Source organism: Lepisma saccharinum, chromosome 3 (assembly GCF_977018435.1).
Source record: "Lepisma saccharinum chromosome 3, izLepSacc3.1, whole genome shotgun sequence".
NCBI classification, from domain to species: Eukaryota; Metazoa; Arthropoda; class Insecta; order Zygentoma; family Lepismatidae; genus Lepisma; species Lepisma saccharinum.
The window spans coordinates 98852164-98879656 of record NC_139231.1 but is presented as its reverse complement, the minus strand read 5'-3'; the positions used below and the strand labels follow the sequence as shown (position 1 = coordinate 98879656).

At 37.5% G+C, this 27493-nt stretch overlaps 1 protein-coding gene across 1 annotated transcript; it reads right to left on the bottom strand.

Moving 5' to 3' along the window:
• Positions 1–2506: 2506 nt before the first annotated feature.
• PolE2 (DNA polymerase epsilon subunit 2) lies at positions 2507–27257 on the bottom strand. Its single transcript, XM_083120041.1, has 10 exons — positions 27054–27257; positions 26610–26757; positions 22994–23175; positions 21207–21441; positions 19469–19590; positions 17044–17185; positions 15314–15549; positions 12815–12998; positions 9717–9893; positions 2507–2693 (listed from the first exon to the last, which is right to left on the bottom strand). Exons 1-10 carry the CDS (start codon positions 27128–27130, stop codon positions 2607–2609), a joined length of 1590 nt encoding a protein of 529 aa, XP_082976167.1. The 5' UTR covers positions 27131–27257; the 3' UTR covers positions 2507–2606.
• Between the last annotated feature and the right edge of the window lie 236 nt (positions 27258–27493).

The following is a 27493-nucleotide window of genomic DNA, read 5'->3' as shown; positions in this document are numbered from 1 at the left end:
ATGAAATCAAAAATAAAGTATTTCTGAATAACAATATTACGTCCTCTTCACGTCAGCCAAGGTGCTATAAAAGTAGCTGGGAATGTAAGAGGGGGTGCGGCGACGTAGCCAATATAACATATCACATCACGTGCAGAATGTATACTTATGACAGAAGTTGTTTATGTAAGCCGGAGCCAGTGATGGCATCATAGTGGGGCAGGGGGCCATAGTTCACGAAGCTGGCAACAGTAATCGGCAGCAGCCGAGGAGAGAAGGACCTGGGGGAAATTGTCCCTCCCCCCCTTAAAATATTAACTTAAATATTTTTATAGTCTTTGTAGCTGAATTTTGGAGATTTTTTTAGTGATGGTTTGAAAAATATCAGCGCCATGTTTATTTACAGTTTAGTGATGACACTATTTATTGTTTAACATGATTAGTAGTTTGTATATTTTTCTACACAAAATGTTTTATATTTTTGCCTATAAAAAATATTGAAATTTAAATCAGGAGAAATAAGTTTACATTTGCTTTCATATGAGCTTTACACACCATCAGTACATATATTTTATTTCCTTTAATTTCCTATCTTAGAGCCTAATAAACACCATTAAATGATCATGGGATTGTTGTACTTTCACCAAAAGTGATTTTGATATCTACAAAATCCTTACATACATTATCAATTTTTTTTTTTTAAAAAATCACCTGATTAAAATGTTGATTTAAATCAACCTGATTTAAACCAATCCACCTTGGTTTAAAGTAACAAAAATTGGCAGTTACTTTTGCACCAACCAAATAAACATACATATAATTTTCAAATAGACAGTCTCTGTGCTGGAGTGGTAAGTGTAAAGCCAGAGGTCCCAGGTTCGAAGCCTGGCTAAGACCAAGGAGTATTATTGCATTTCATCACTTCATTATTTATTCACATTGTAGCGATTAACCCATGAGGTAGAAATGCAACTTAAAATAACCTAGAGATAGAAATATCTTTATAATAAATGAAATATTAACATTTTGGCACTTTAGTATATGGACTACCTCCAGTTAGCATGCTATACGTACCTAACCTCAGCCTCATATCTAATTAGTATGCCATAGGAACCTAACCTAACTTATTCGATATTAAGATTAGGTTAGGTATGTATAGCGTAGTAATTGGGGTAGTCCGTATAATACTAAAGTACCAATATTTTTTTCTGAGAAGCTATCTATCAAGATATCTAGCTTCTCATTAGGTTTACCGAAGAGAAGATTATGGGAACCCTCTTCCAACTTTGCAATTAAAAAATAGATCAATATAATTATTTTGTTCCATTTTCCTACCCATTATGACATTCATAATGTTTTTTGAACATGAGCAACCAGTCACCCATACAAAATTTATTGAAAATATAAAACATACTGGCAACATTTTGAATGCACGTACACAGTTTTTTCACCTAGAGCAGATATCCCAAAATAATGTAAGGGCATTTTTTCTGGTTTCCAAACTTTGTTTAGCAATCTTCTTGGAAAAGTTTTTGATTATCTAAGCCTTGGTAGCCTTTCATGCGTGTATGTTCTATGATTGTGTTTTGATTCATTTCATGCATTCAGGATTTACCGTTAGTACAGTTAAATGGAACCAGTGCTAGCATCCCATCTCTTTTCACATGGAGTGAAAGATGGTAAATTTGCGTAATTTATTTTATATATACGCAAGTTATAGAGAAAAGATGGAAAAGAACATGGGCTGTTCTTCTCATCTGAGAATATTACTCGGCCATTCCACATCAAATCAACCAATAAAATTATTTTTGAACCTTTAGGATTCATATTTTTTAGATTATTTGTATACACATTGCACCTAACAAGAAGACAAAAACTGCCAAATTTCAGATTAGAGAGTTTTACAGCTGGTACTTTCTAGGACACAATTGTATGTATCAGAATGTGGCAACAAGTGAAATGGATGGCAGTGCAAAAATGACCCATTTTTGAAAACCTGGGATAAATCATGACAAATAATGAATTAATCCAATTAATTTATTTAATCATCTTAGTTTCCTTGGACTGGACAACTTTTTCATAGCTTCAATCTTAGATGGACCCAAAAGTAAAGAACAGATTTTTATTGCAAATTCCCAAAATTTAATTTCCTTTGATGGATGCGGTAAATGCAGTTTAAAATTACTTACGTGAAATTTTGAAATTAATTTACAAGGAAATTCGAAATTTCAAAATTTCACGCAAGTAATTTAATTTCCTTGTTTCCTAATTGCCTTTTGTCAGGTGATAAAGAGTAAATTTGAATTTTTCAATGTGCTCGAAATATGCACATAAGAAAAATAAAGACAATTTTCCCCACTTTAAGATGAAGTGACTGAACAGTTACACTCTTCGAACCTACAAACATTCCCATTAAGTGTGGGAATATCGAATTACATCATCTGCATCACAAAAAAACACTAATAATTTAAAATTACAGAATTTAAAGGGATAGTATTATAAAAAAAAACAATTGGGAGTAATTTTATATAAAAATATTTTATTCTATGAAAATTACATGTATCTAATAAGGTGATAAAGCTAAAAGAAGAAGAAAAACACTTGAAGATCCTCCTTGTAAGTGCAAATCATTCATTTGGAATCTGGCTATCTTCCACTTGTTGGCTGGACGGAATGTACACTTTAAATGAGAAGTCACTCTTAGGAAAAGAGCCCTGAAAAAGTAATATAACATAAATAGAAAAAATATAGTAGCATTTCTTTAATAATTACTAGAAATATCCGTTAAAATTGCACATAAATAGAAAAAATAGTAAACATACTTTTTGTTCATTAAATAAATTACAATTATGCATGTCATTACAGCCACTGTAGCAACAACTACAAAAATATACCTGCAATAAGGATATCACATTCCAAGAACGAGTATAATCAAGTCAGAAAAAAGAGAAAATTATTTTAAATCGAATTTCCTTGAGATTGAAATGTCAAAATACACATATTTCCATTGTGGGCTACATACAGTCAACTCCACTTGTAATAATGAGTTCACTATATCATAATTTGACAAACAGAAATGCCTTCCCTTAACCTGAAATGGTGTTAGTAGTGACAAGAGGAAATAATATAGGTAGGAGTTGTTTGACGGACAAAGAATCTATTAATGAAACTAAATATCAAATACAGTAGAGTATGAAACATAAAATCAGTTTTTAACTTTACTGTAGCCTGAAAAAGTATTATCTGTGGTTGCTTAACCTTTTGTGTCCCAAGTATCTCGATCGAGATACCCAAAAGTAAGCCTCACAGTCCCAAGTATCTCGATCGAGATACCGAAAAGTAAGCCTCACGGTCCCAAGTATCTCGATCGAGACGCTGTGTCAAGGTCATAGTTTTTACGTTATAACTTTTCTATTTTTGGCTAGAATTTCGATTTTTTTTTTTTATATTGTTCCTAACACATGTATTTAACAGAAATGTTTCTTGCACCTTTCTTTTTCTTCATGAAAATGGAGGTGAAAAGGTGGGAAAAGGGACTTCTCTTTACGTCTCTTTTCAGGGTCAAATTTTTGCCAACAAAGGAAGATGGGCTTTGTTGTTCTAAAGCAATGCTTTTCACTCCCGCCCGTTAACTGCATTTGAAGGAAACTTGTTTATCAGTATCTGATGTCAAAATGAAAGTTTTCCATGAGGGTGCAAGCAGGGGGAGGGGGAAGACTGGTTGTTGAATCTGCGTTGTGAGAATGGAATTTCGAAGCGTGCTGAAGGAAATCTTTGTTTTTTTAGCACAAGTGTCCAACAAGTTGGGACAGGGGTTACCCTGCATTGTCTAAAAATAGAATTCCAAGCAGCTGCAAGAATCGGCGCTCATTTTTCACTGCGTTTTAGCTTTTCGTCCGTGAATGTGCGTAGGTGTCGTTTTGTGCCCAAGTGCGAGGACATTTTTTGGGTGGTGACAATTTTTAAAATAATTTTTGGGGGTTTTCTCACTTCCCTTCCCCTCCATATATACACCAAATTTGCATAAATTTTGTATTTTGACCAAATTTTTTTCCCGAAATTTTGGAATTTTGAGTTAGCCCCCTCCCCCCCACCACATATACGCCGAATTTGCATAAATTTCATACATCTGAATCTCTGGTTCATTCCACGTACAACGATATATCACTCATCTCTCTAGGGCAATTAGTCTCCGATCTACACTCATTTAATTGAAACTCTGCATTTTGCTCAAAATCGGCTCGGGACCGAGAGTCTTACTTGTGAAAATGGCCTTGGGACTCAAAAGGTTAAGTCATACTGTTTTAACGAACAATATTCTTCTAGATCCCTTCTCTAGAGCAGCCATGTCAAACTCTAAGGCCGCATGCCTTGACCCTACTTACATTTCATGCATGCAGGACTGACTATCTATGCATACGCAGTTGTCCTGCTTTTCCTTTTTTCATGAAATGAACCTAAACTCATTCAAACTTCACCAGATTGATCTATTGGGTTGAGAAATAATTCATGAGCATTTTCTTCAAGTGTAAAAATGCATTGGCAAAATGTTTTATGTTAATTGAAAGAGAATTGTTTGCTCTACAAGATAGTGTGTGTTATGATTTTTTAATGTTATTGATTTTTGTGTATTTTCAGATCATCAAAATGGAATGTCAAGCCGACAAAACTGAGCATTTTCGACACCATTTGCTTTATGCATATAATCGAGGTGTTAAGGCTGCCGAAGCTGCTCGTGAGATTTGTGTTGTGTATGGAGAAGGAGCAATGCCTGAAAGTAGTGCCCCCTTTTGGTTTTGGGAATTAAGTTCGACAATGCGGTAAAGAAAATGATGTTTGTGACCATGTGTTACACGATGTCGAACAAACTGGTGGAAATTGTGGAGCGTTGATTTTTGTTGTCTTTGCTCAAAGTGTGTGGCACCCAAGCACAGAGTTTCTGAACCTTGCCCATTGAGGGAAGGTGGTTCACCTCAGTTTTTTTGTTTTTTTTATCACACTCCATCTGCTCCTCCGCCAATTCTCTGGTCGTTTGACGTGGATTTTGGTGCAGAAGATGATTCAAAACTTCTTCATCGAACTCAATTGGTCGACCGATGTGTGATACGTCCTTAAGGTCAAAATTCCCATTTTTGAAGCGTAAAAACCAAGTGCGGGTGGTACTTTGATGCATTGCTCCTTCTCCATACACAACACAAATCTCACGAGCAGCTTCAGCGGCCTTAACACCTTGATTAAATGCAAAAAGCAAATGGTGTTGAAAATGCTCCGTTTTGCCCACTTGACATTCCATTTTGATGACCTGAAAATACACAAAAATCAATAACATTAAAAAATCATAACACACTATCTTGTACAGGAAACAATTCTCTTTCAACTAACATAAAACATTTTGCCCATGCGTTTCATTTCTGCGTGCATTTTCACATTTGAAAAAATGCTCATGAATTATTCCTCAACCCAATATTTTCCCTACTCTTGCATTGCATTAAGGTGTATTTCTTTTGTCAACCATGAGTCTTGTTTCTTGATTGTGAAGGAAAGTCATCTTCTGGAAAAGTTTCAGATAACCTAACCATGTCGCTCTGCCTAAGAATTGTGGAAGTAAGAAAAGGACTATAAAAGAGGAATTTATTTTTGTTGTGAAGTGAATTCACATTCACAAACATTTCCTTGTCATGAAATACAATTGCCGACCTCTATGGCGGAGTGGTTATCACTAGGGAACGGAACTTTAGGCAAATAAATGTTTTCTCTGCTATAAGATAGACCCTCGTTTTTGCCAAAATTCTGATCATAGCCTTATATGTTAACACGTCAAATTTTATTTTACATAAAAACACATATTTTCCAGTTTTCCGTATGTAAATACATATTTTGCGAATTTTCATTTTAAATACATAAAATCGCTCATTGACTTCAGCTACCTCAAAATCCTCAAAGGAAAAATGTTTATTCTCCGCACCTCTCTCACATCGAGTGTGCTAGGTTTGTTTTGTCCTTGAACATGCTCGCTGGCAGACTTCTGGCACCTTGCCTACGATCCTATTGGGGGGAAATATTACCTAGATAAGTCAAGCTTACAACGTAATGCAGAGTTTCGAGAGTGTTTCTGCTTTTGTGATTTTCTGATTCAATACTTGTGCAGCAGTGTGTTTTCTCCTATGATATACCAAAAGTTGAGGCAAGTGTTTCGTCTCGTTTGCAACAGTTCTGTAAAGAATATAAGAATGTGTTTTCAACTGATGGCAAAGTGTTATTTTGCAACTGTGTGGTAAATCTATCGCAGCTGACCAACGTTCGCAAATTACGCAGCATTTAGGTAGCAACAAGTATGTTGTTGCTTCTTTACGTTTGAGAGGCAGACAGGCACTTATCGGGCAACAAACTCGGGAACCGACAAAATTGTCCGCTTTTTCAATGGACTTGTGCAGAGCTTTTGTGTCCGCAGATATTCCACTGTTCAAATTAAAGAACCCTGATTTACGAAACTTTCTCACGAAATATACGAACTTCGAACTGCCTGACGAATCAACATTGCGAAAAACGTATCTGCACAGGTGTTACGAGCAAACCTTACAACATATTCGCTCACAATGTGCGCATCGAAATACTTGGGTATGTATTGATGAAACTACAGATTCCACCGGTAGAAAAGTGGGAAATCTGTCTCAACGACAAATTATTTCTAGTGTGTAGAGAGCTAGCTGGGGCTACACATGTAACGATAGCAAGGCTATTTAACGAAGCAATGCAGCTATTGTGGCCGGAAGGCATAAAATTTGACAATGTTCTTCTCCTCGTGACAGATGCTGCAGCTTACATGAAAAAAGCTGCAATAAGCCTTGCCGTTAGCTACCCCCAAAATGGTGCACGTTACATGTGTGGCTCATGCTGTGCATAGCATATGTGTAAAGATAAGAGCTCTTTATCCCAATGTCGATAAACTGGTTTCAAATGGGAAGAAAGTTTTTATCAAGTTGCCTAGAAGAATAGACATTTTTAAACAAAAATGTCCTGATGTTCCACTTGCCCCTACACCTGTAGTTAGGTGATAGGGCACTTGGTTGGATGCAGCTGTATATTATGTCCAGAACTTTGAAAAATTTGTATCTGTTGTAAATGATCTCGACAAAGAAGAGAAATTCTGCAAGAACTGTTGAAGGATCTCTCCTTAAAAGTCGAAATGGCATACATCTCAACAAACCTGTCCTTTCTCTCTAATTCCATACAAAAGCTTGAATCGTCTGTGAACACTTTGGCAGCTTCCGTGGGTGAAGTCCGTATAGTAGAAACTAAACTGAAAGAACTCACTGAAAAAAACCAAGGTTTTCAAACTTTGTGCCAAATTGCACGTGTTTTGTAAGGTGAAGTAAAGGAAGAGCAAGCTTTGGAAAACTTCAGCGTTAGTGACATTTCTTGCTTCAGATATGCAAGAATTGTTTCTTGTAACGTGGAGCGATCTTTCTCACAATATAAGATGCTTTTAGAGATAATCGTCACAGATTTACAATGGAGAATTTGGAAAAAACTATGGTGATCCACTGCAACTCTTCCAAAAAATAGCTCACTAAGAGATAAGCATTTAGAAACTGATTTCAGGTGTTTAAAATGCATGTAATATTTTGTTTTTGTTACCAAATGTTTTTTTTATTTTTGTCACATATTTTCAACATTTATGACTCATAAAAAAATTAATATTTCGGAGTTTCTTAGCACATAAAGTTCCGTTTCCTAGTTATAACAGTGGTCACTGAATCCAGGCCTTTGGATGGGTGTTCTGTGTAGATGTTCCCTCATCAGTTTCATTATATCTCTCATGCTCATAGTTGCCATTAGCAAAAAGTGGCAGAAAAGAGACGCTATATAACAAAAATCAAAGTTCCAAAATCATAAATACAGTTCAAGAGGAGATTGAGATACCAAAGAACAATTGAAAGCAAAAATTGCTGGTTTTGTTGTTGCTCGCAATAGAAAGTAGGGACTTTTAGAGTACTCTGATAGCTGTATTCATTCGTGAACAATTCTCATCTCAATGTGACAGAACTGCTTGATATAATTCCTCTCTGTGACACAACTACAGGAGAAGATATCTTCAAGGAAATGGAGGCCATTTTGCAAAGGTACAGTAGCTATAATTTCAGTCATTTCCAAAATTCTCTGGAATACCGAAGTTCAATCTGTGAATATGATTTAAGGCAATACTGGCCCAAAGTAAAAATACTGCTTGATGAATTTGAAAACAGGTTTCAAAACTTCAAAGAGTGAGGTAAATTTTCTTGTTAACTGTTCCCTTTCCTTTTGAATTCCAAACCTTCAAATGGAATTTAGTGACTTACAATGCGACTCAATATTGAAAGAGAAATATCAATTTTTTCATACCTCCCACAGCAGTATCCTCGAATAAGCTATTTTGCTGCTGGAATTTTAGTGTTGTTGGACAGCCCTTAACTTTGTGAACAGCTGTTCTCCATTATGAAGATTAATAAAACATCCGAAGGATTAAAAATGACTGACAGCTGGTCTCTCTGGTGGAATGATTAGCACAACGTGCTACGATGCCAAGGGTCCCTGGTCCCTGGGCATGAATGTTCTTTGCGAGTGTCCCTTCATCAATTTCATCATGTCATCACTCATCCTCATCATTACGATTAGCAAAAATGCCAGAAAGGTGACGCAAAATAACACATGTCAAGTTAAAGAATGACTGACAAACACTTGTTGTTTCCATTAAGAGTTTCCTGATACAAAAACATAATTTAGACATTGGGAAGTTGGTTTCTAAAAAATGAAGGGTATCTAATATCTGGGAAATGAAACTAAAATTGTCCATATTTGGGTTTCTTGCCAAAATGTTTGTACAAATGTAACCAATTTATACTTGAAACAAACACATAAAATAGTATCATTGGCTATGAAAAATATTTGTATTATTTTTTTCTCTCAATAAAACATATGAGGATTATAATTAAACTATTTTTCATTGCAGTTATACACATGTGCAATCGTATAAACTTTCAGTTCTAGGTAGGGTGGTATGTAAAGGAGGTGAGGAGAACTATTGCATCCCCTTTCTGTTGCTAATTTTTATCACTTACTTTCTATATAATTTACGACACTACAAGTCAAGTCTAATCACTGGAACCTCCACCTCTTCCACCCGTCAGGGGCGAACCTTTTAGTTTTAGACTTCAAGAAGTCTGGGTTCGAGATGTGCAGCCTAGACAGTTTTGGTATTATTGTTATGCGGCCCTTCTTACGAATTGAGTTTGACATGGCTGCTCTCGAGTCTGGTTTTTCTGTACTTAGTTTGGCCTTATCCAAACACACTAAAAACATTAGAGCAGTCTAACACACTTCACTGCCTCTTTTATGGTTCAGACACTTCTCCATTCTTGTCCTTGTCATTTTCACCATTTCCTTCCATGCTGGAAATTTAAATACATCAATTATGGTAGCAAATTCAATTAAACTGCATGAAACAAAAGGGGAAGAGTAATAAACCTCAAAAATGAAGAAAAATGCAATAAACATGGCAAAAAATACTGAAACCTAAAAGCCAAGAAAAGCCGAGGGGGAAAAAAAAGGCAAAATAAAAACATGTTTTTCTGGTTCTAACTTATGAGAAACAGACTGATATCAGGTTTAGCATTGTTTTGAAGGCTCAGATAAAAATATAATTTTTCAACTTCAGAGTCCTAATGATGACCTACTACAAGCAGGAAAAGGGTACTTACAGGATTTATCACTTGGCAATCCATATACGATGTGCTGAAAGCATTCAATTGGTCAGCACATACAACCAGATCTGGAACTGGATACAGGTGTAACCCCATGTCAAACGACCAGTACACAGGGCACACAGAGAGTGGAAGGGGTGCTAGATGAGCTTGGCAAACAATTGTTTTAGCAAACTGAAAAAAAAAAAAAATTATTATTTTGTAAAATACCTATTTTTTTAAACGCTGAAAGCACAAAAATTAATTTTAGTGACAACACAAAAGCAAATAAAATGACAATAAAGAGATCTGGTTAAATTCCCAATGTGAATCTGGGCTTCTTGCTACTTCAATGGCCAAGTACTTAAGAGTGTCTGACTCACAATTTTGCCTGCAACAGTTCTAGTTTTGAATCTTGTTCAGGATAGAGAGTCCTCTATTTTACCATCCTCATCATCATGTTTAATCTTTTGCAGCCCAAGGCCTTTTTCACATGTAAGCCTCTCTGTCCCGAGCCGATTTTGAGCAAAATGCAGAGTTTCAATGAAATGAGTGTAGATCGGAGGCTAATTGCCCTAGAGAGATGAGTGATAGACCGTTGTACGCGGAATGAACCAGAGATTCAGACTATATGAAATTTCTGCAAATTCAGTGTATATGTGGCGGGGGGGGGGGGGGGGGGGGGCTAACTCTCAAAATTCAAAAATTTCGGGAAAAAAAAATTGTTCCCCCACCCTCCCCTCAAGCAAAAAGTACTTGACAGTCGACATGCACATGGAAATGATCGCTAACATGTAAGGAACACAAAAATATTTTCATTATTATCATATGACCAATGTAACTTGAGTTATACCCCCAAAAGGAATTGTCGGCATGCCACTGATTCAAAATGCAGCGGTACCTTGAAATGACTTTAGCTCAGAGACTATTTGCCCTGGAGATATGAACGATATACCGTTGTACGCAGAATGAATCACAGATTCAGACGATATATAATTTATGCACATTCGGCGCACATATGGAGGGGGAAAGGTGAGAAATCCCCTGAAATATTTTTTTTTAAAAAAATGGGATTTCTCCCTCCCGCCCCCCGAAAAAAGGATATGAAAAGTTCAAAATGCACATAGAAATTATCGCTGACATGTAAGGATCACAAAAATATTTGCATTATTATCATATGACCAATGTAACTTGAGTTGTACCCCCAAAAGGAATGGTCGCCACGCCACTGATTCAAGCTTCAAAATGCAGAGTTACATTGAAATGACTATCGCTCAGAAACTAAATGCCCTAGAGATATGAAAGATATACCGTTGTAAGCAGAATGAAACACAGATTCAGACGATATATCATTTATGCACATTCGGCGTATATATGGAGGGGGAAAGGGGGGAAATCCCCTCAAAATTACTTTACTTTGAAAAAATGGTGTTTCCCCCCGCCCCCTCAAAAAAAAGTCAAAATGCAAAATTTATTCAAATTGGGCGTATATATGGAGGGGGAAGGGAGAAAACCCCCAAAAATTATTTTAAAAAATTGTCACTTCACCCAAAAAAATGTCCTTGTACTTGGGCACAAAACGACACCTACGCACAACATTCACGGACGAAAAGCTAGAACGTAGTGAAAAATGAGCGCCAATTCTTTCAGCTGCTTGAAATTCTATTATTAGACAATGCTGGGTAACCCCTGTTGCCACTTGTGCTAAAAAAACAAAGGTTTCCTTCAGCGCGCTTCGAAATTCCATTCTCACAACGCAGATTCAACAACCAGTCTTCCCCCTCCCCCTCCCCCTGCTTGCGCCCTCACGGAAAACTTTCATTTTGACATCGGATACTGATAAACAAGCTTCCTTCGAATGCACTTAGCTGGAGGGAGTGAAAAGCATTGCTTTAGAACAACAAAGCCGGTCTTCCTTTGTCGGCAAAATTTTGACATTGAAAAGAGCCGCAAAAGAGAAGTACCTTTTCCCACCTTTTCCCCTCCATTTTCATGAAGACAAAAAAAAAAAAAAAATAATGCAAAAAACCGTTTCTGTTAAATACATGTGTTAGGAACAATATAAAAAAATAAAATCGAAATTCTAGCCAAAAATAGAAAAGTTATAACGTAAAAACTACGACCTTGACACAGCATCTCGATCGAGACGCTTGGGAGAGTGAGGGTTACATTTGGGTATCTCGTTCGAGACGCTTGGGCAGCAAAAGGTTAAGGGCCGCAGTGGCTCAGTCGGTAACGCATCTGATAACCATGCTACAGGTCCTGGGTCTGATCCCCGGCCAGTTCAAATCCGGGAGTTTTTCTAACGTTTGAAGCGGCCCCAGCGCCCACCCAGCGTCGAATGACATGTGTACGTGGGGGAAACCCTGGGGGGTAAAGATGGTCAGGGGCGTGATGCTGATCACATCACCCCCACACCCCTATATGCCTTCATGGCGTGGTGCTAAGCACAGGGGAACCCTTTACCTTTATCATCATGTTTAAACTGAAGAGCTGAGAGAGTAATGTTGAACACCAACTACATGCAAACAAAGTAACTTTCTAAAATTTATGTCAGTGGATGATAAAATCACAAAATACACAAGACTGATTTAAGACTCTCACTAGGAATTGAGCTCGGAACTGTTCACACCAAGGGACAAGCGTGTTAATCATTTGGTTACATGGAAGTCCATCATGCATGATTTGCTACTTCACTTTCTTGTGAGTTACCCATATAGGTGAGTCAGTGGCAATGGCACCACTATGCCATGTAGTTTGATGCCAGATATTATTAAATTCAATGTTAAAAACATACGGCAACTAAACAACAAAAAAGGGGGTCTGCCACTGACTTAAGAAGCCTGCATTTTAAATTTAAATTTTGTTGAAACACTTTATTTAAAATTAAAACATATTATTTAACTTTATATTGGCAATATGTTACTAAAACCCTGATTACAGGGCATGCAATTGTTCTGAATTGAATTTTAATTACGTGTATTTTTATATTTATGATTTATTAAAATTTCTACAAGCAGAATACATCACGAGAACTTAAGTATTAGAATGCATTCTAACAAATACTATGAATAGTGTGCAGAACATCATAAAACTACCTAATCTAATATACTTACATGGTCATGTATTTCTCCAGATACTGGGAAATAAATGGTATTCCTACACATTTTTGTGACTATGTCTTCTCGGAAAACAACTATTTCCTGTGTACAGTATTGAATCCGACAAGGATTTGTTGCAAATATGGCAGAAGGTACCTTCTTTTCAAGATCCTCTCTTATGGACTTTGCAATTGGAGGTCTGAATAATAACAATATCAATAACATAAATTATAAATCATTCAAAAAAACAAAAACCGAGGGAATTTGTAGAAATAGTGTGCAATTTTGAAATACTGCTCATTCCTAGAACTATTTATTAGTCCACACTAAACTCAGATGAGCTAATCAAAATTGAACTTACAGTTTAAAGTGGGATCTGAGCCACAGTACAATGTGCCTCCACCACGGATTGATTAGCAGTGTTAATATGATGCCACTGGGAAGGCCTTTACAAAAATAATTACAAAATAATTTTAAAATTTTTACTTTGAAAGGGATTTTTATTCTTCTGGTGATATTCTGTTCCAGTTGTGACAACAAATGAATGGAAGAAGAATAAAAGTCATTTTCACAATGTTTACATTGATTTACAAAACCTAGTAAAATGAAGAAATTTTATATTAAAAAGCATTAGACAAAAAATTATCTTTCATGAGTACCTATCATGCAAACTTCTCATTCTTGGAAGCTTTTCTGGTGATAAATGATGAAATTCTCTTGGGATATCAACCAGATCAGTTCCAGATATGCTTCTGAGAGGTAATGTCACTCTCATCTTCAGGGATTGAATAACTCTGCATCTCAGAGATGTGTTTGGAGGTGATGTAATCAGCACCAAGCTCCAGCTGCCTTTACTTTCCCCCTCCCCGCCACTCCAGAGCCACTTTATGCAGGGACAAGGCCAGAAAAATTCCAACCTTGGATCACTCACCCCAAGTCTCTTGCATGGCAGTCAGATGCCCCGTTGATTAGCCCACTGCTGTGACAATTTATAAACAACTGATCAGTGTTGTTCAGTCATGGATACTTCTGCGTTGTAATGGCCTAATTTACTTTCAATGGAATCGTTACAATGCAAAAGTGTCTGTGACTGTACATCTACTCTATGTGATCAGAAGTATCCGGATACCCACCTGAAAATAAAGTACAAGTTTGAGCAACCCTCCATCGGGAACACTGGCAGTCGATACAGTGTTGGCCCACCCTTAGCCTTGATGACAGCTTTCACTCTCACAGGCATACTTTCAATCAGATGCCGGAAGGTTTCCTGAGGAATGGCAGCCCATTCCTCCCAGAGCGCCAAAATGAGAAGAGGTATTGATGTGGATAGGTGTGGTCTAGCACGAAGTCGGCATTCCAAAACATCCCAGAGATGTTCTGTGGGTTTCAAATCAGGACTCTGCACAGGCCAGTCCATTAGTGGGACGTTGTTGTCATCAAACCACTCCCCCACAAGCCCTGCAGTATAGACGGGTGCTCGGTCGTGTTGAAAGACACAATGGTCATCCCCCATCTGATCTTCGACGGTAGGCAGCATGAACGCTGTTAAAATGTCAACGTAAGCTTGTTCTGTGACAATGCCATGTAAAGCAACAAGGGGGCCAAGCCCCCTCCAGGAGAAACACGACCACATTGTAACCCCGCCACCTCCGAATTTCACTGTCGGCACTATATAGGCTGGTAGATGTCGTTCACCAGGCATTCACCACACCCACACCCTACCATCGGATCGCCACATTGTGTACTGTGATTCATCACTCCAACCAACGGTTTTCCACTGTTCTATGGTCCAGTTTCGACGCTCCTTGCACCACACGAGGCGGCGTTTTTAATTTGTCTGTGTGATGTTTGACTTATGGGCAGCTGCTCGGCCATAGAAACCAAGTTGCCGCACCTTGCGCCAAACAGTAATGGTGTTTGGAAGAGACCCTGATGCAGTTCGGAATTCCTGTGTGATGGTGGCGATGGATGATTGACGATAATGCTGTACGACCCTCTTCAACACTCGATGGTCTCTGGAGGTCAACATGGGAGGTTGGACTGCATGCTTTTGGGTTGTACACATCCCTTCACTATAACATTGGAAACCGTGGACAGAGGGATGTTTAGGAGGGTGGAAATCTCACACAAACAGACTTCCTACACAAGTGACACCTAACCAACTGACCACGTTGAAAGTCTGTGAGTTCCTCACACCATCCCATACTGCTGTCTCAAACTGTCTGCAGACTACCGAGTTCGCTGACTATGTGTTCCATGCAGTAGATGGCAGTACTGTGTCGCCCTCTATGATAAACACACGTTTCGCGGTGTGTCCGGATACTTTTGATCACATAGAGTATATTACCCGTAAAACAACTGAATTTGAACTTAAAACTACATCAGATTTCAGAACTGGGGCTTCGTCAAATAAAGGTCAAGCTATGGGAACAATTTGTCTCCACAGTGTAACCTCAACAATAAAACATGTTTGTATTACATCAAATTTTAGATAAAACTGATATACTAACTAACCTGGGAAGAATGTTTGCAAATGTTGGATCTGAAGGTCCAGGCACAAAAATGAATCTACTACTTTGTACCAGCGATGGAAATTCAGCGATCAAATCACCAAGCACTTTCATTTGAGCTTTCAGCATATGTGTGTGATCACTTCCTTGCTGAGAAGATAAGAAATTTCCCATGAAAACAAAAGCTATTGGTGGACATTCAGCGTAACCATGGAAAAGGATGCGGAGCTTCTCAAGTACCTATGAAAGGGTAATAAAATATTATCATCTCTGCAGCTAGGCCTGTATATATTGATACATCAATATAGAGTTTACAAAAACCAACAAGGCGTAAATATAGTATAAAAGTTTCAACTTTACTATTGTTATTACTAGCTGAACCAATACCGAAACTCTTTTATTCTCACAGATACTGATGCAGATACTTGAAAATTGTAACAATTAAAGTAGTTCAGAATAATTATTAATAATATGATGTAAGCATTCCAATGGAACTATGCCACTGCTTTAAAACATTCATGCTTTCACATGAGATAATCATTGAATCACCTAGTTGAGTTTGTTTGTAAGTCCACTTTAAGAACAGAAAGGCTAATTGGGACTAGAACTACGAGGGGAGAGTGAAAAGTTCTCTACATAATTACATAATCACTATGATCACCCACCAGATCAATGCACTTATGCATTCTGTGCTGTAAGTTTTTTACAGTCATCTGGTAGAATGATTTGTCCTGAGTCTCACACCACTGAATGACATCCTTCGTCCACGTGGAAGTGACGTCCTCGAAGCGAATTCTGACGGGGGCAGGTTGGAGGATTAAAGTGAATGGGGAAGTGCAGTGAAGCCACACTCGACCAAAGCAGCCTGTGCAGTGAGGCCTTTCCGACAGAGGTACCAAATCACGGCCCTGTCAGCCACTCTCTTCTGACACTTCATTCATTTTGAACTTGACAAAAACATGGAAGAAAACATGTGGATTTTATCAAAGTTCGTACAGTGTCTCCTAAAACTCAAACCTTACATACTCCAAAATTTGAACTACCTAGCATCACTCCTTCCATGTGAGGCTCAAAACTTTTCACTCCCCCCCCCCCCCCCCCCGTACAGTTTAAAGTGGGATCTGAACCACTAGTGCCTCCACTGGGCATCGAACCAGGGACATTTGAATACAAGGCGACAATGTTATCACTACATTATAAGGGAGACCCTCTCCACAATGTTGTTACAAAAATAATGAAAATTATGCACTTTGCATAATTTCCAGGATATTTAGTCTCCAAAGTGCAGCGCATCATTTTTGTGGACTGCAAAACACCCAGACTCTGGAACAGTATTTTTGATTAAATTATAACCAACATATCCCGATAGCGATACCAGTGGTATCAGTCAATAAAGATACATTAATATCGGTATCGGCTCAGCCCTAGTTATTAGAGACATAAGTTTGTCAAAAGTTTTCAAGTCCACTTCATGTTCAGATATGCTAATCAATACTGAACCTTTAGCTGATTTTTCACAAACTTGATAACACCAGAAAATTTAAATTTTTGGAAAAAAATATGTTTGTGTGTGTGCAATGAATGTTCAAAAAATGTTTATCATGCATTAAAAATTGCAAAATAAAGTGAACTGTGGCCATTTTGGCAAATGTCAACATAACTTGTGATCAGAAAGTTAATATTGCACAGCCCTATCCAAAACATTTGGGAATTTCACAAGCTGGTGAAGTTTACCTTGATGCGGTCCAACCAGACATCTGCTATAAACACAATCATTCCATCTTCATTTTCTTTTTCCAGTCGAAGAAGCTTGGGTGATGATTTCACGGACACTGCTGATGGTCCTCCAAAAAAATTTAAATTGCCAAAGTATGCTCTGGAAAAAATGTCATTTTTTAAAATATCATTCAACAGAGTAGCAGCATAAAGTGCTACTTTATGCAGTACAATCAGCAATTTCTTACACACATATTCTCTCTTTCTAAATTACTAAGTCTACCAAAACAGATTACAAGATTTAAGTAACACATTTGAACTTGAATATAAACTGCAAAGAGTGAGATAAAAATGGTTCATGTTGCACATCTAAATGGACTTTATTTATTTCTTAATGGTTGTCTTATGTTCAGAAATTTTAGGTCAGAACAATATTGATCACGGAGTGATCATTTGCAACAACGGGAACTGAGAATCCAGTTTTGAATGGATGTAAACAAGTTGCCTACACATAAGCTCCTGCCACTGAGGTACAATGCTGGTACATTTTAAAAATATAATGTTCACTTAACATGGACAAATTTCAAAACACTGTATTTTCCAAAGTATTACACATACATTCCTGTACCAGTGTCATATACAGGGTGATTAGTAATTCGACCTATTCCTGGAAAGGGGTAATACTAGAGCACATTTGCAACAAATTTGACCCTATGCACCGGGGGTCGGAAATCAATGGGTTTCGAGTTATTAGAGTTTGTAGATTTTCGTGACATATTCCAACTTGCGACCAAAAAACTACTAATTGTGAATAAACTACTACATCCTGGGCACTTAATTGACACGTTGCTAACAGCTGACGAATGAGTGACTATTGGGAAAAAAAATTCATGCCCAAAATTCCCATACCCACACAAAGAAACAGTCATTGGAGCACACGTCATGAAGAAATTTGGAAATTATCATTTAAATTGAAGAGGATTACTCAAAAAAGTGGTAACACACTTTGCGTAAAAATTACGGAAAAAACTTCCTCGTTTCATAAGCTCTCCAAAAAGATACAAATGTTGTCAACTGGCACACAGGTTTGGGGAAAAACTGAATAAATAGCGGAGAAGGCACGTTGTAGACCTCTTTGTAAAGTGAAAAGATGTTGTCTGTTGTGAGAAATAAACGAACGAAAATGAGTGAAATAATAATGTTATTTACCATTCTCATGATTGCAGGTTGTCAGAATTAACTGTTACGAAAACTACAAATCCTGTTCAAATTGCCTCCCCCGTTACGTATGCAAGCACGCAACCTGCGATGTACTTCAGGCACAGTCACTCGCGTTGACACTCAGTCTCTTATGTATTGGGCGGCTGTCACATTTCTCTCTCTCAACTCTACTTGGGAATCCACTGGTGTACTGTAGACTAACTCTTTCATGTGACACCAAATGTAAAAGTCGCATGGCGTCAAATCCGGACTCCTCGCCAGCCAGGGGTCGGGCCACCTCGGCCAATCCATTGCATGGGATAATTGTCGCCCAGGGACTGTCGCACACCCTGGAAATAGTGGCCTGGGCAGCCATCATGTTGGTAAATCATACCCCTTTTTGTGGCGAACTGCACATCCTCCAGCAGCGTCGACAATTCTTCCCTTAGTTTTCGTAGGTAATGCCGTTTAGGTTTTGTGGCACATAGAATGGCCCGAACACATGTTTGTGGATGATTCCCATTTAGTGAGAATTTTCTCTGGTGAGCCTTTCCTTTAGATTTTCTGGGGTTATGACCCTTAGGGGATGAAAAACCGCATTATGAAAATTCGTAATACCATCGCGGTCGAATTTGGATTCGTCCGTCCACAGAATTCTTGTCACATGATGGGAGTCTACAACGTGCCTTCTCCGCTTTGTATTCAGATTTTTCCCCCAACCCACGTACCAGTTGACAACATTTGTATCTTTTTGGACAGCTTATGAAACTAGGAAGTTTTTTTCCGTAATTTTTACGCTAAGTGTGTTACCATTCTTTTGAGTAATCCTCTTCGATTTAAACGATAATTTCCAAATTTCTTCATGACGTGTGCTCCAATGACTGTTTCTTTCTGTGGGTATGGGAATTTTGGGCATGATTTTTTTTCCCAGTAGTCACTCATTCGTCAGCTGTTAGCAACAAGTCGATTAAGTGCCCAGGGTGTAGTAGTTTTTTCACAATTAGTAGTTTTTTGGTCTCAAGTCGGAATATGTCACGAAACTCTACAAACTCCAATAACTCGAAACCCATTGATTTCTGACCCCCGGTGCATAGGGTCAAATTTGTTGCAAATGTGCTCTAGTATTACCCCTTTCCAGGAATAAGTCGAATTACCAATCACCCTGTATACATGTTCCCAAAACAATAAATCAAGGTTTCTTTGTGTGTATGTATTAATCACCTTCAGCAATGCTTGATTTTACCTTGTTGTTTTTGCAGTCTCTGCAGGAGGGAAACCCATAGCATTCACATGGAATATTTTGTCTTCATACCACCCTTCAGCTAACACGAAACAATTTTCTGTATGGAGACCTGTATGGAATTTGTGATCACTGTGTTAAGGAAAATATAAATTGAAACTTCACAAAATAATATATTTAATAAAAATAGAAAGAGGTCATAAAGAAGCGCCTTACACTTCTTAGTCTTTGAAAACAGATAAAAACTTCTTGTGAAATACACATTATAAAAATACCTCAATTTGCAGAAATATGCAAGCACATTTGATATTATGGTTACAGTACTTCAAAAATTAAATAAAGTTGCTCCATGGCTAATATAATTACAGCAATGAAAATAAGAGCGTTAAAACACTCGATAGCAAATGAGTAATTAGAAATAATGTGGAGAAAATTAGACACGCAAATAACAAAAACTGAGGAAAATACCGTATTTATGCATGTATAAGGTGCACTTTGGTTTTGATAGAGAAAAGCATAAAAAATGATCTCATCTGTAATGTGCAGAGGAAAATACATAATATCATTGAGTGTTATTTTCCATTTTTCTCTCATGTGTCAAATACTGATGTTATGGCTCCCATGTGACAGTTGGTTTGATTGCCATCAGAACTGCATGACTTTGCATAGGGACCAAAAATGTTTCTCATATAACAAACACTGATGTTAAGGCTCCCATGTCAGTAAGTGCATAGTTGATCACCACCAGAACCACATAACATTGCTCAGTGTTGCAAAATGAACCGATAGAAGGTGAAAAATCATAGGAAACAGCCATTTGGCTGTTAGCTGTTGGAATTATTCCATGCATAACCTGCACAATAGTTTTTTGGGGCTAAAATTTTGGTTAAAAGTACACAGATGCTGTCGTCATGTTGTAATCCAACTCCCACATGTTTTGTTTGCATCTTGTTGAAGAAGCTTATTTTGCAAGCGTGGTACTGTATTACGGGGTCTACCGAAATAACAAATCTAAAATTCTTCACTTTTTTTTTTCATTTTTCTAAACCTTTATTTATACAACTCCTGCGTAGGTAAAGCTGGAAATTAGTAATGAAGAAAATACATATTTATTTAATGATAAACCCCTACCAAAAGTCCACTTAAGATGAAAACTGAAACTCTATTTAATTAGAGAATTAGACTTGCTTTATCTATTAATGCATCTGTACTGCACTTGGCAGGCTAGAGAGGATCTTGCACCTGGATTCACGGCCAGTATGATATGTGGCTCGTGTTGTCGTCCCTGCATATTGTGATTGTCCATTCATCCATCTTATCTTACCACCATTCATCCTCATCTTTGAGATTAGACAAAGGGGCATAATCAGTTATTGTGATAGCAAAAATTCTTGACCACAAATATAATTTCCTTTTATTGACTTCTTGACCTACTTGTTGATTTCTTTATTTTTTCTTGACTGTTGGGACACCCTGTATTATCTTAATTCGCATATCTTAATTGCAGCCTGGCCTCGGCTTTCTCCAACACAACATTCGCTCTGTCTACAGTGGCAACGCCGCGTGGTTTCTGCTAGAAATACCAATGATCAGGGAACGTGGGAAACGTGACAGGTTGTACAAATGCAGTTTAGCACAAGACATTTAAAGCTCAGTCCAAGGGAACTGTTAGCAAGGAAGGTTTGTAGGCAGATGCGGAAAATAATGATTTTATTGCATCCTTGCTTGTACTAAAGGATATTGTATTTGCTAAATCAAGCTGTACGATCCCGGTAGGGTCTTCCAGAAAGTAGCATCCTTCTTTGAGTTGTGTGAGCAGTCCGAGTACTATGGCCTCTCCCAGGCGAGAAGAGGAGCTCAAGAGATACTCCACTGGTTGCAGCTGGAATTTCCTTCCTGCTTCATCAGATTCGCAGCCAATCACGGCTGGGGTGAACAGGTCATGTCGTTCTGTCCTCTGCTTCAGCAAAATATACCTATGACAGAAAACACTCTTGGTAAGTAAATGGGGCAAACGATGTTCATCGCTACAAAACAACAAAAAACTCCAAATTTAGTGTAAACATCTCATAATACAACACTATTGTAGACAATGGGGTGGAACCGATGCACAAAAAGGTCTACGTCCAGTTCGAAAGGAAGGTCACGTAAGTGTGTGGAGCAATTATGTGCCCCCCCCCCCCTCTTTTGTAAGTTCTCGCATAAGCTCTCAGACGTATGGCCAATAGTGTTCCAGGACTTCCCAGTGCTCAAAGCGACTTCAACTTAGGCAAGGTGAGTGATGGTGTGCCTTCCATCTACAGCATTGTTTCTCAACCTATGAGGCGCTACCAACTGCTCGGACTCGAGCAGGCGTTTGCTGAGTCATGGTTGGGCTCGAAAATTTATTTACTGTGTCCTTTTGTTTTTGTTTCAGTCCCAGCAATTAGTTCTTAATTATCTGTGTGTCATATGCATGTTGACTTAAAGTGTCGCTTGATATTTCCGACCATGTGTGTGTGTGTGTGTGCATGTGGTTACCGAGAGGTGTCAACTGTCATCATTTCACATTGCTATCGAGACTGCTTGGATTACAAAGCTAACCATTTATGAACAAATGGATTGCGGCAGTGTAATGTGTTTAAGCAAGGTAAAAGAGGGCTTCTTAAAGTACTCGATGTTAGCAAAACTATGATTATAAACTGGGTGCACACCTCTACAAGAAATTCTGCCAGTGCCCATGCTTATGAAGTGTAATATCCTTCAAGGTGGGTTCTGAACTGAAAAAGGTTGAGAACCACTGGTCTACAGTCATTTACCATTCGTTTGATCTAAATAAAATACATGTGGAGAAAATATCGGTCTTTGCAATTTCCTGCTTGCCTTATCCTGATAAGGTCTCTGCTCTCCCAGAGAATACGTGGTTAGTGGAGCTACGAAATGTGATGACCCAGCATCGTCTTGTCCTATAGTGGGCACTGTTCCCTTGGGGAGAAGGGGGACTAAACTATGACTAAACTATTTGAAAATATCCAAAATGCATGCCACTGAATTATATACAAACCACTGTTATTTGGTAAATAAATTTCTGAAAACAAAACCTGAATCCAATAAATAAGTGGTTGTTACAACCTGTAACATTATCTCAGAGTCAGAGCAATTAAGATAGATAAGGAACGTGAGCAAAATTCCAATGTAAATAGGAATGCATCTAAGTACCTTTTTCAGGAATGTCATATATTATGCATGGGCATGTAACATGAGATTTAACTTTTAGCGGATGGAAGCCTCTCCCTAATGTTAGCCACTTAGGAGGGAACTTTTCAGTACGTGTTTTTCAAACTTCTTTTCTGTTTATTGTAGCATGAGAACTAATTGTCATAAAGAAATGAGATATTTTTTTGGAATGACAGGACTTTTATATTTTGATGTTATAAATATGGAATGTGTGATAGTTTTCAATTCATGATCTTCCTCTTCTGTAAACACTCTGTTGAACTACACAATTTTGTAACTTGCATACCACACAATCAAATTTGTGACAGTTACCTGTTCTTAAACAAGTCAGCCTTAGATTTCGGCACATCAAATAAGCAAGGAGGGAAAGTTTTCACAGCCTTGTCCTCCACATACTTCTTGCGCTCTGGGTTATAGATGAACCTCGGAACTTCGAAGGCACTAATTACATTCACTATGGATTCAGAATCATCCAATTCACTCCTGCTGCACTCCTTAAAGAAACAACATGATGTGACTATATGTATAAAAATGACACAAACAAGGAAAATAGATAACTATCTTTGTTTCAGAAATGTTTCTTGCACATGTGGATGTTAGCATGTTGAAGGGTAGGTTCACTTACTGGTGAAGGCACAGTGGTTTGGATTCCACTTTAAATTGTAGGTTTAATTCTGATTAGGCCATCTGAGTATGAATTACACATAAAATAAACCTTGGAATGTTCTTTTGTTTTTTTGACAGGATGAAAATAGACTATCAGGAGTAAATTGTCAGGTACCCTTGACCTCCTATCCCTCAAGAAAGTAAAATATTTTGCATGTTTGTTTTCTGTTGTTTTTAGCTCGTGATGTGCTGTTGTGAAGTAAAGTATGTCTGTTACTTTACAGTGAAGCAGAACAGCCCAAAGGCTTTGTCCACGTGAATATAGCACCCAACACGACTTTCCACAACAGCAGCTATAATTTTACATTGTTAGATTTGGAGCTGATGGCAATTTCAGACATTTTTATTTTTATTTTAATGTGCATACAAACTGTTTCTACTTATAAAAAGTGGCAAAAGTACTCTAAGATGGCAAGTTTTACCTTATGCAAACCATACTTTGGGATCAAATACCTCCATTATTTGCGTTTTCCACCCATTGGAACCAATGTTATATTACGTAAAACATCGAAATATGTCTGTTCAAAAAAATTCAATATAATTTCGAGGGGGTTGACATTGTTACGGGCTTACTGAAACAAATGCTCAAATTCCAACTATTACCATTACCTGACTTGTCTTCCAGAAAGGTCTATAGAGTATACCAATGGCAACTTATTCCTGGCTATACATGATTTCTCCTGTAATATGAAATTATACAGGAGTTAACTGCAGAAGTGTATGACGAGAGTATACAAAAACTTGTCTCCCTGTATGATTAGTGCCACAATGCTATGGGTGTCTGTGTATAAAAATAACTTAAGGTATGTACTTTCAGAATAAAAAGGTTTTGTCCAACTAATTTCTTTCATTGTCTTTCTATTATCAAATGTGTATTACTTTCTGGACAGTGTCGTATTTTGTCACCAAATAAGAAAAATTGTTTATACTGAAAATCATATCAGAAAGGTTAGTTGCTAGTAAACAAAATTCATTATCATTGTGACAAATAAGAATAAGTTTTACACATTAGGTGAAGAGGATAGGAAGAAATCACAACATACAAAACAACACTGGAAAATAAAATCTGGCAAACGTTGAGCTCTATGAAATTGTAGTTATTACCAGTTTCCCCTGAAAATTCAACATTAGAAGTGTTAAGTTATTACCCTTCGTTGGTATACGGTGACCGTCGTGCTCACAAATACATTTTATTGTCTTTAGTAATTTTTTCGAATATATTTTTAAATTCCTCATATTTAAAATACAGTAGTTTATAAATATGTATTGCCTAATATATATCACGGTACCAGTTCGATCTCCACCAAACACCTCTCACTCGTTTATTTTGTCATTTTTAACATTCGTACTTACCTATTCTGCATTGTGAAAGATTGTTTAAGGTGGCATTTTGCTTTTTTCACAAAAATAATTTCAATTTTTCACATTAACAGTAATTATTGTTCTTCCTTTTTTGGCTTCCGTAACACACAATATGGCCGGCATAGCTTTAGTCACGTCGTGTATCATGTGGGCATGCAGTGTTTCCAACCTTTGTAACTGAAAAATACCTGAACAGCCCCACAAACCATTGCCGGATAGCCCCATGAACAATTTCCGGCAAGTTTAGGCACGCATAATTAAAATTTTGTTCGTAAAACAATGTGATACAGCTTTGGAAGAAAATACCTCCACAAACTTTCAGAATGCTACAGAAACTCATTTCCGTAAGTAGTTTCTTCTGTAAAAATGAAGAAATCCGTTCGGCGGAGATCGAACTGTTACCTATATCATTTATATTAAACTTCAAGAAAAACATAACAATGTTTAAAATTTTATTAAGAATTTACTTTTGATGTTTACTAATTTGCAAAGCATTAGGGTAACAGTACGGTATAGGGAAAACACATTTCTTCAAATTTACAGGAACTGAGTTTCTGTAGACTTTTGAAAGCTCATGGAAGTGTTTTGTCCCTTCGTTCAACTTATTTGGCTGGTAAATCATGTATTATTCGACATTAATGTCTCTCCGATGCACAAAAGCTCTTGCCTCCATTACGTTTGACTACGTGACCAAATGTTCCGTGCGTTCAATGACGTAACCCCCGGTCAGTGTTTCCAAACTCGCCATTGTTTTGCCAGAACATGACAATTTTAACTATGTTTGCCTAACCTCACAGAACCTAACCTAACCTTGCATGCATGGTTCGTCCTATTTATGAATGGTTTGTGAGGCTATCAGTGAATGGTGTGTGGGGCTATCAGTGAATGGTGTGTGGGGCTACGCGTGCATGGTTCGTGGGGCTATTTATGAATGGTTTGTGGGGCTATCCGTGAATGGTGTGTGTGGGGTTATTTATGAATGGTTTGTGGGGCTATCCATGCATGGTTCACATGGGGTTTTCGAACCTGGAAAAAAATACAAAATGAGTAACACGAAAGTAGGTATTTTTCGGTGAAGAATGTTGCAACACTGCAAACCCACTGATCATTGACAATGCTAGTCAAGATTTCTCCGCCATATTGTGTGTGAGAGGAACAAACAATAATTACTCGATATGTGGAAAATTGAAGCTATTTTTGAGAAAAAAGTGAAATCCCACCTTAAACAATGTTTCACAATGCATAATAGGTAAGTACGAATGTAAAAAATGATGAAATGAATGAGTGAAATGTGTTGGTAGTAGTTTACTATCCTTCGGACACATTTATTTATTTTTACAGAAGAAACTACTTACCGTAATAAGTTCCTGTAGCATTGTCGAACATCAGAAAGGTGTTTTGTGTGATGTGGGAATGTTTCATAGCTGAAATTCATGTTGTTTATTGAAAATTAATTCTCCGACGGAACCACTGGCACGTGGCTAGGTTAGGAAACATAGTTCAAATTTGGTGTCGTGTTAGTATCAGGATCTAGAAATTGGAAATAATTGTGAACCATTGACGCTAGCCCCACAAACCATTGGCGCTAGCCCCACGAACCATTGGCGCTAGCCCCACAAAGCATTGACGCTAGCCCCACGAATCATTGGCACGTGGTTAGATTAGGCAAACATAGTTAAAATTTGGTGTCGTGGTAGTATCAGGAATATATATATTTGTCAAAATATATATACGAATATATACGAATGTCAAAAATTGACGAAACGAAAAAATTAGAGGTGTCCGAAGGATAGTAAATTTTTACCGTTAGTGTTGCAACAGTACACAGGAAATTTTCATTGTACTGGCAATTGAAGGTGAACATTATAATAGCCTGAGATAACCTACATCTTAAACTTACTTGTATTGCAAGTTCAATGTTGGACTTTTCAACTGCAGAAGTCGAGAGTGTCTGCCTCTGTAGATGTTCTATTATCTTCTGCAACCACTCCTCATGGGCACTTTCATCAATAGGCAGAAACAAATTAACTAAATACTTGCATGCCTCGCTGAAAAAAAAGGAAGAAATGAACACTAAAATGTCCATTGCAAACAATTTATCAGATACCAATTTTTGACAGCTGTGTTCGAAATTGGTTGTTGTTACAAGTCACAAAAATACTTCACTGCATTTTTAGTGCCTAACTGAAACTAGCAGGTTGCCAATCGGTAATATTGTAAGTGCATTGCAAATTACGAAAGAAAACTGTATGAAACTGGGCATTTCTTGCACCGTAAAGTGTGAAACAAAAGTGTGTGAACTGAAGTAGTCTCAAAACAAAAACTTTTAAAATTACTGACTTACCTACGAAGTGACAAACCATGCATTTTGAAAGTTTTGGAAGCGTTACTTTTTATTTTAAAAGCAGTTGCAGAATTCATATTGATGGCACACAGTCACAGGCACACTCGTTTATCTACCAAATTGTAAAAAAAATATAGATATATATATATTAACAATATTTGATACCGCTCGAACTTATAAAAATTTGTCTTATTCACGTTTGAAATGAAAACATCAAGATACACTATTGCCAACACGTGGAAGAAAAAAGTCTCGTATTCATAATTGTACAGCAAATTATCCTTGACTATTTTCAATAATCCTTCTTCGCATCCTACTGGTTTTTGAAAAACAGATTTTTAAGTATTATGGTGCAAATGCTGTCAACACCTTGTTTGGCGTTTTCTTTTAGTTTTTGGAGATCTCACTGGATAAAAAAGTACATTAACATGATAAGGGAC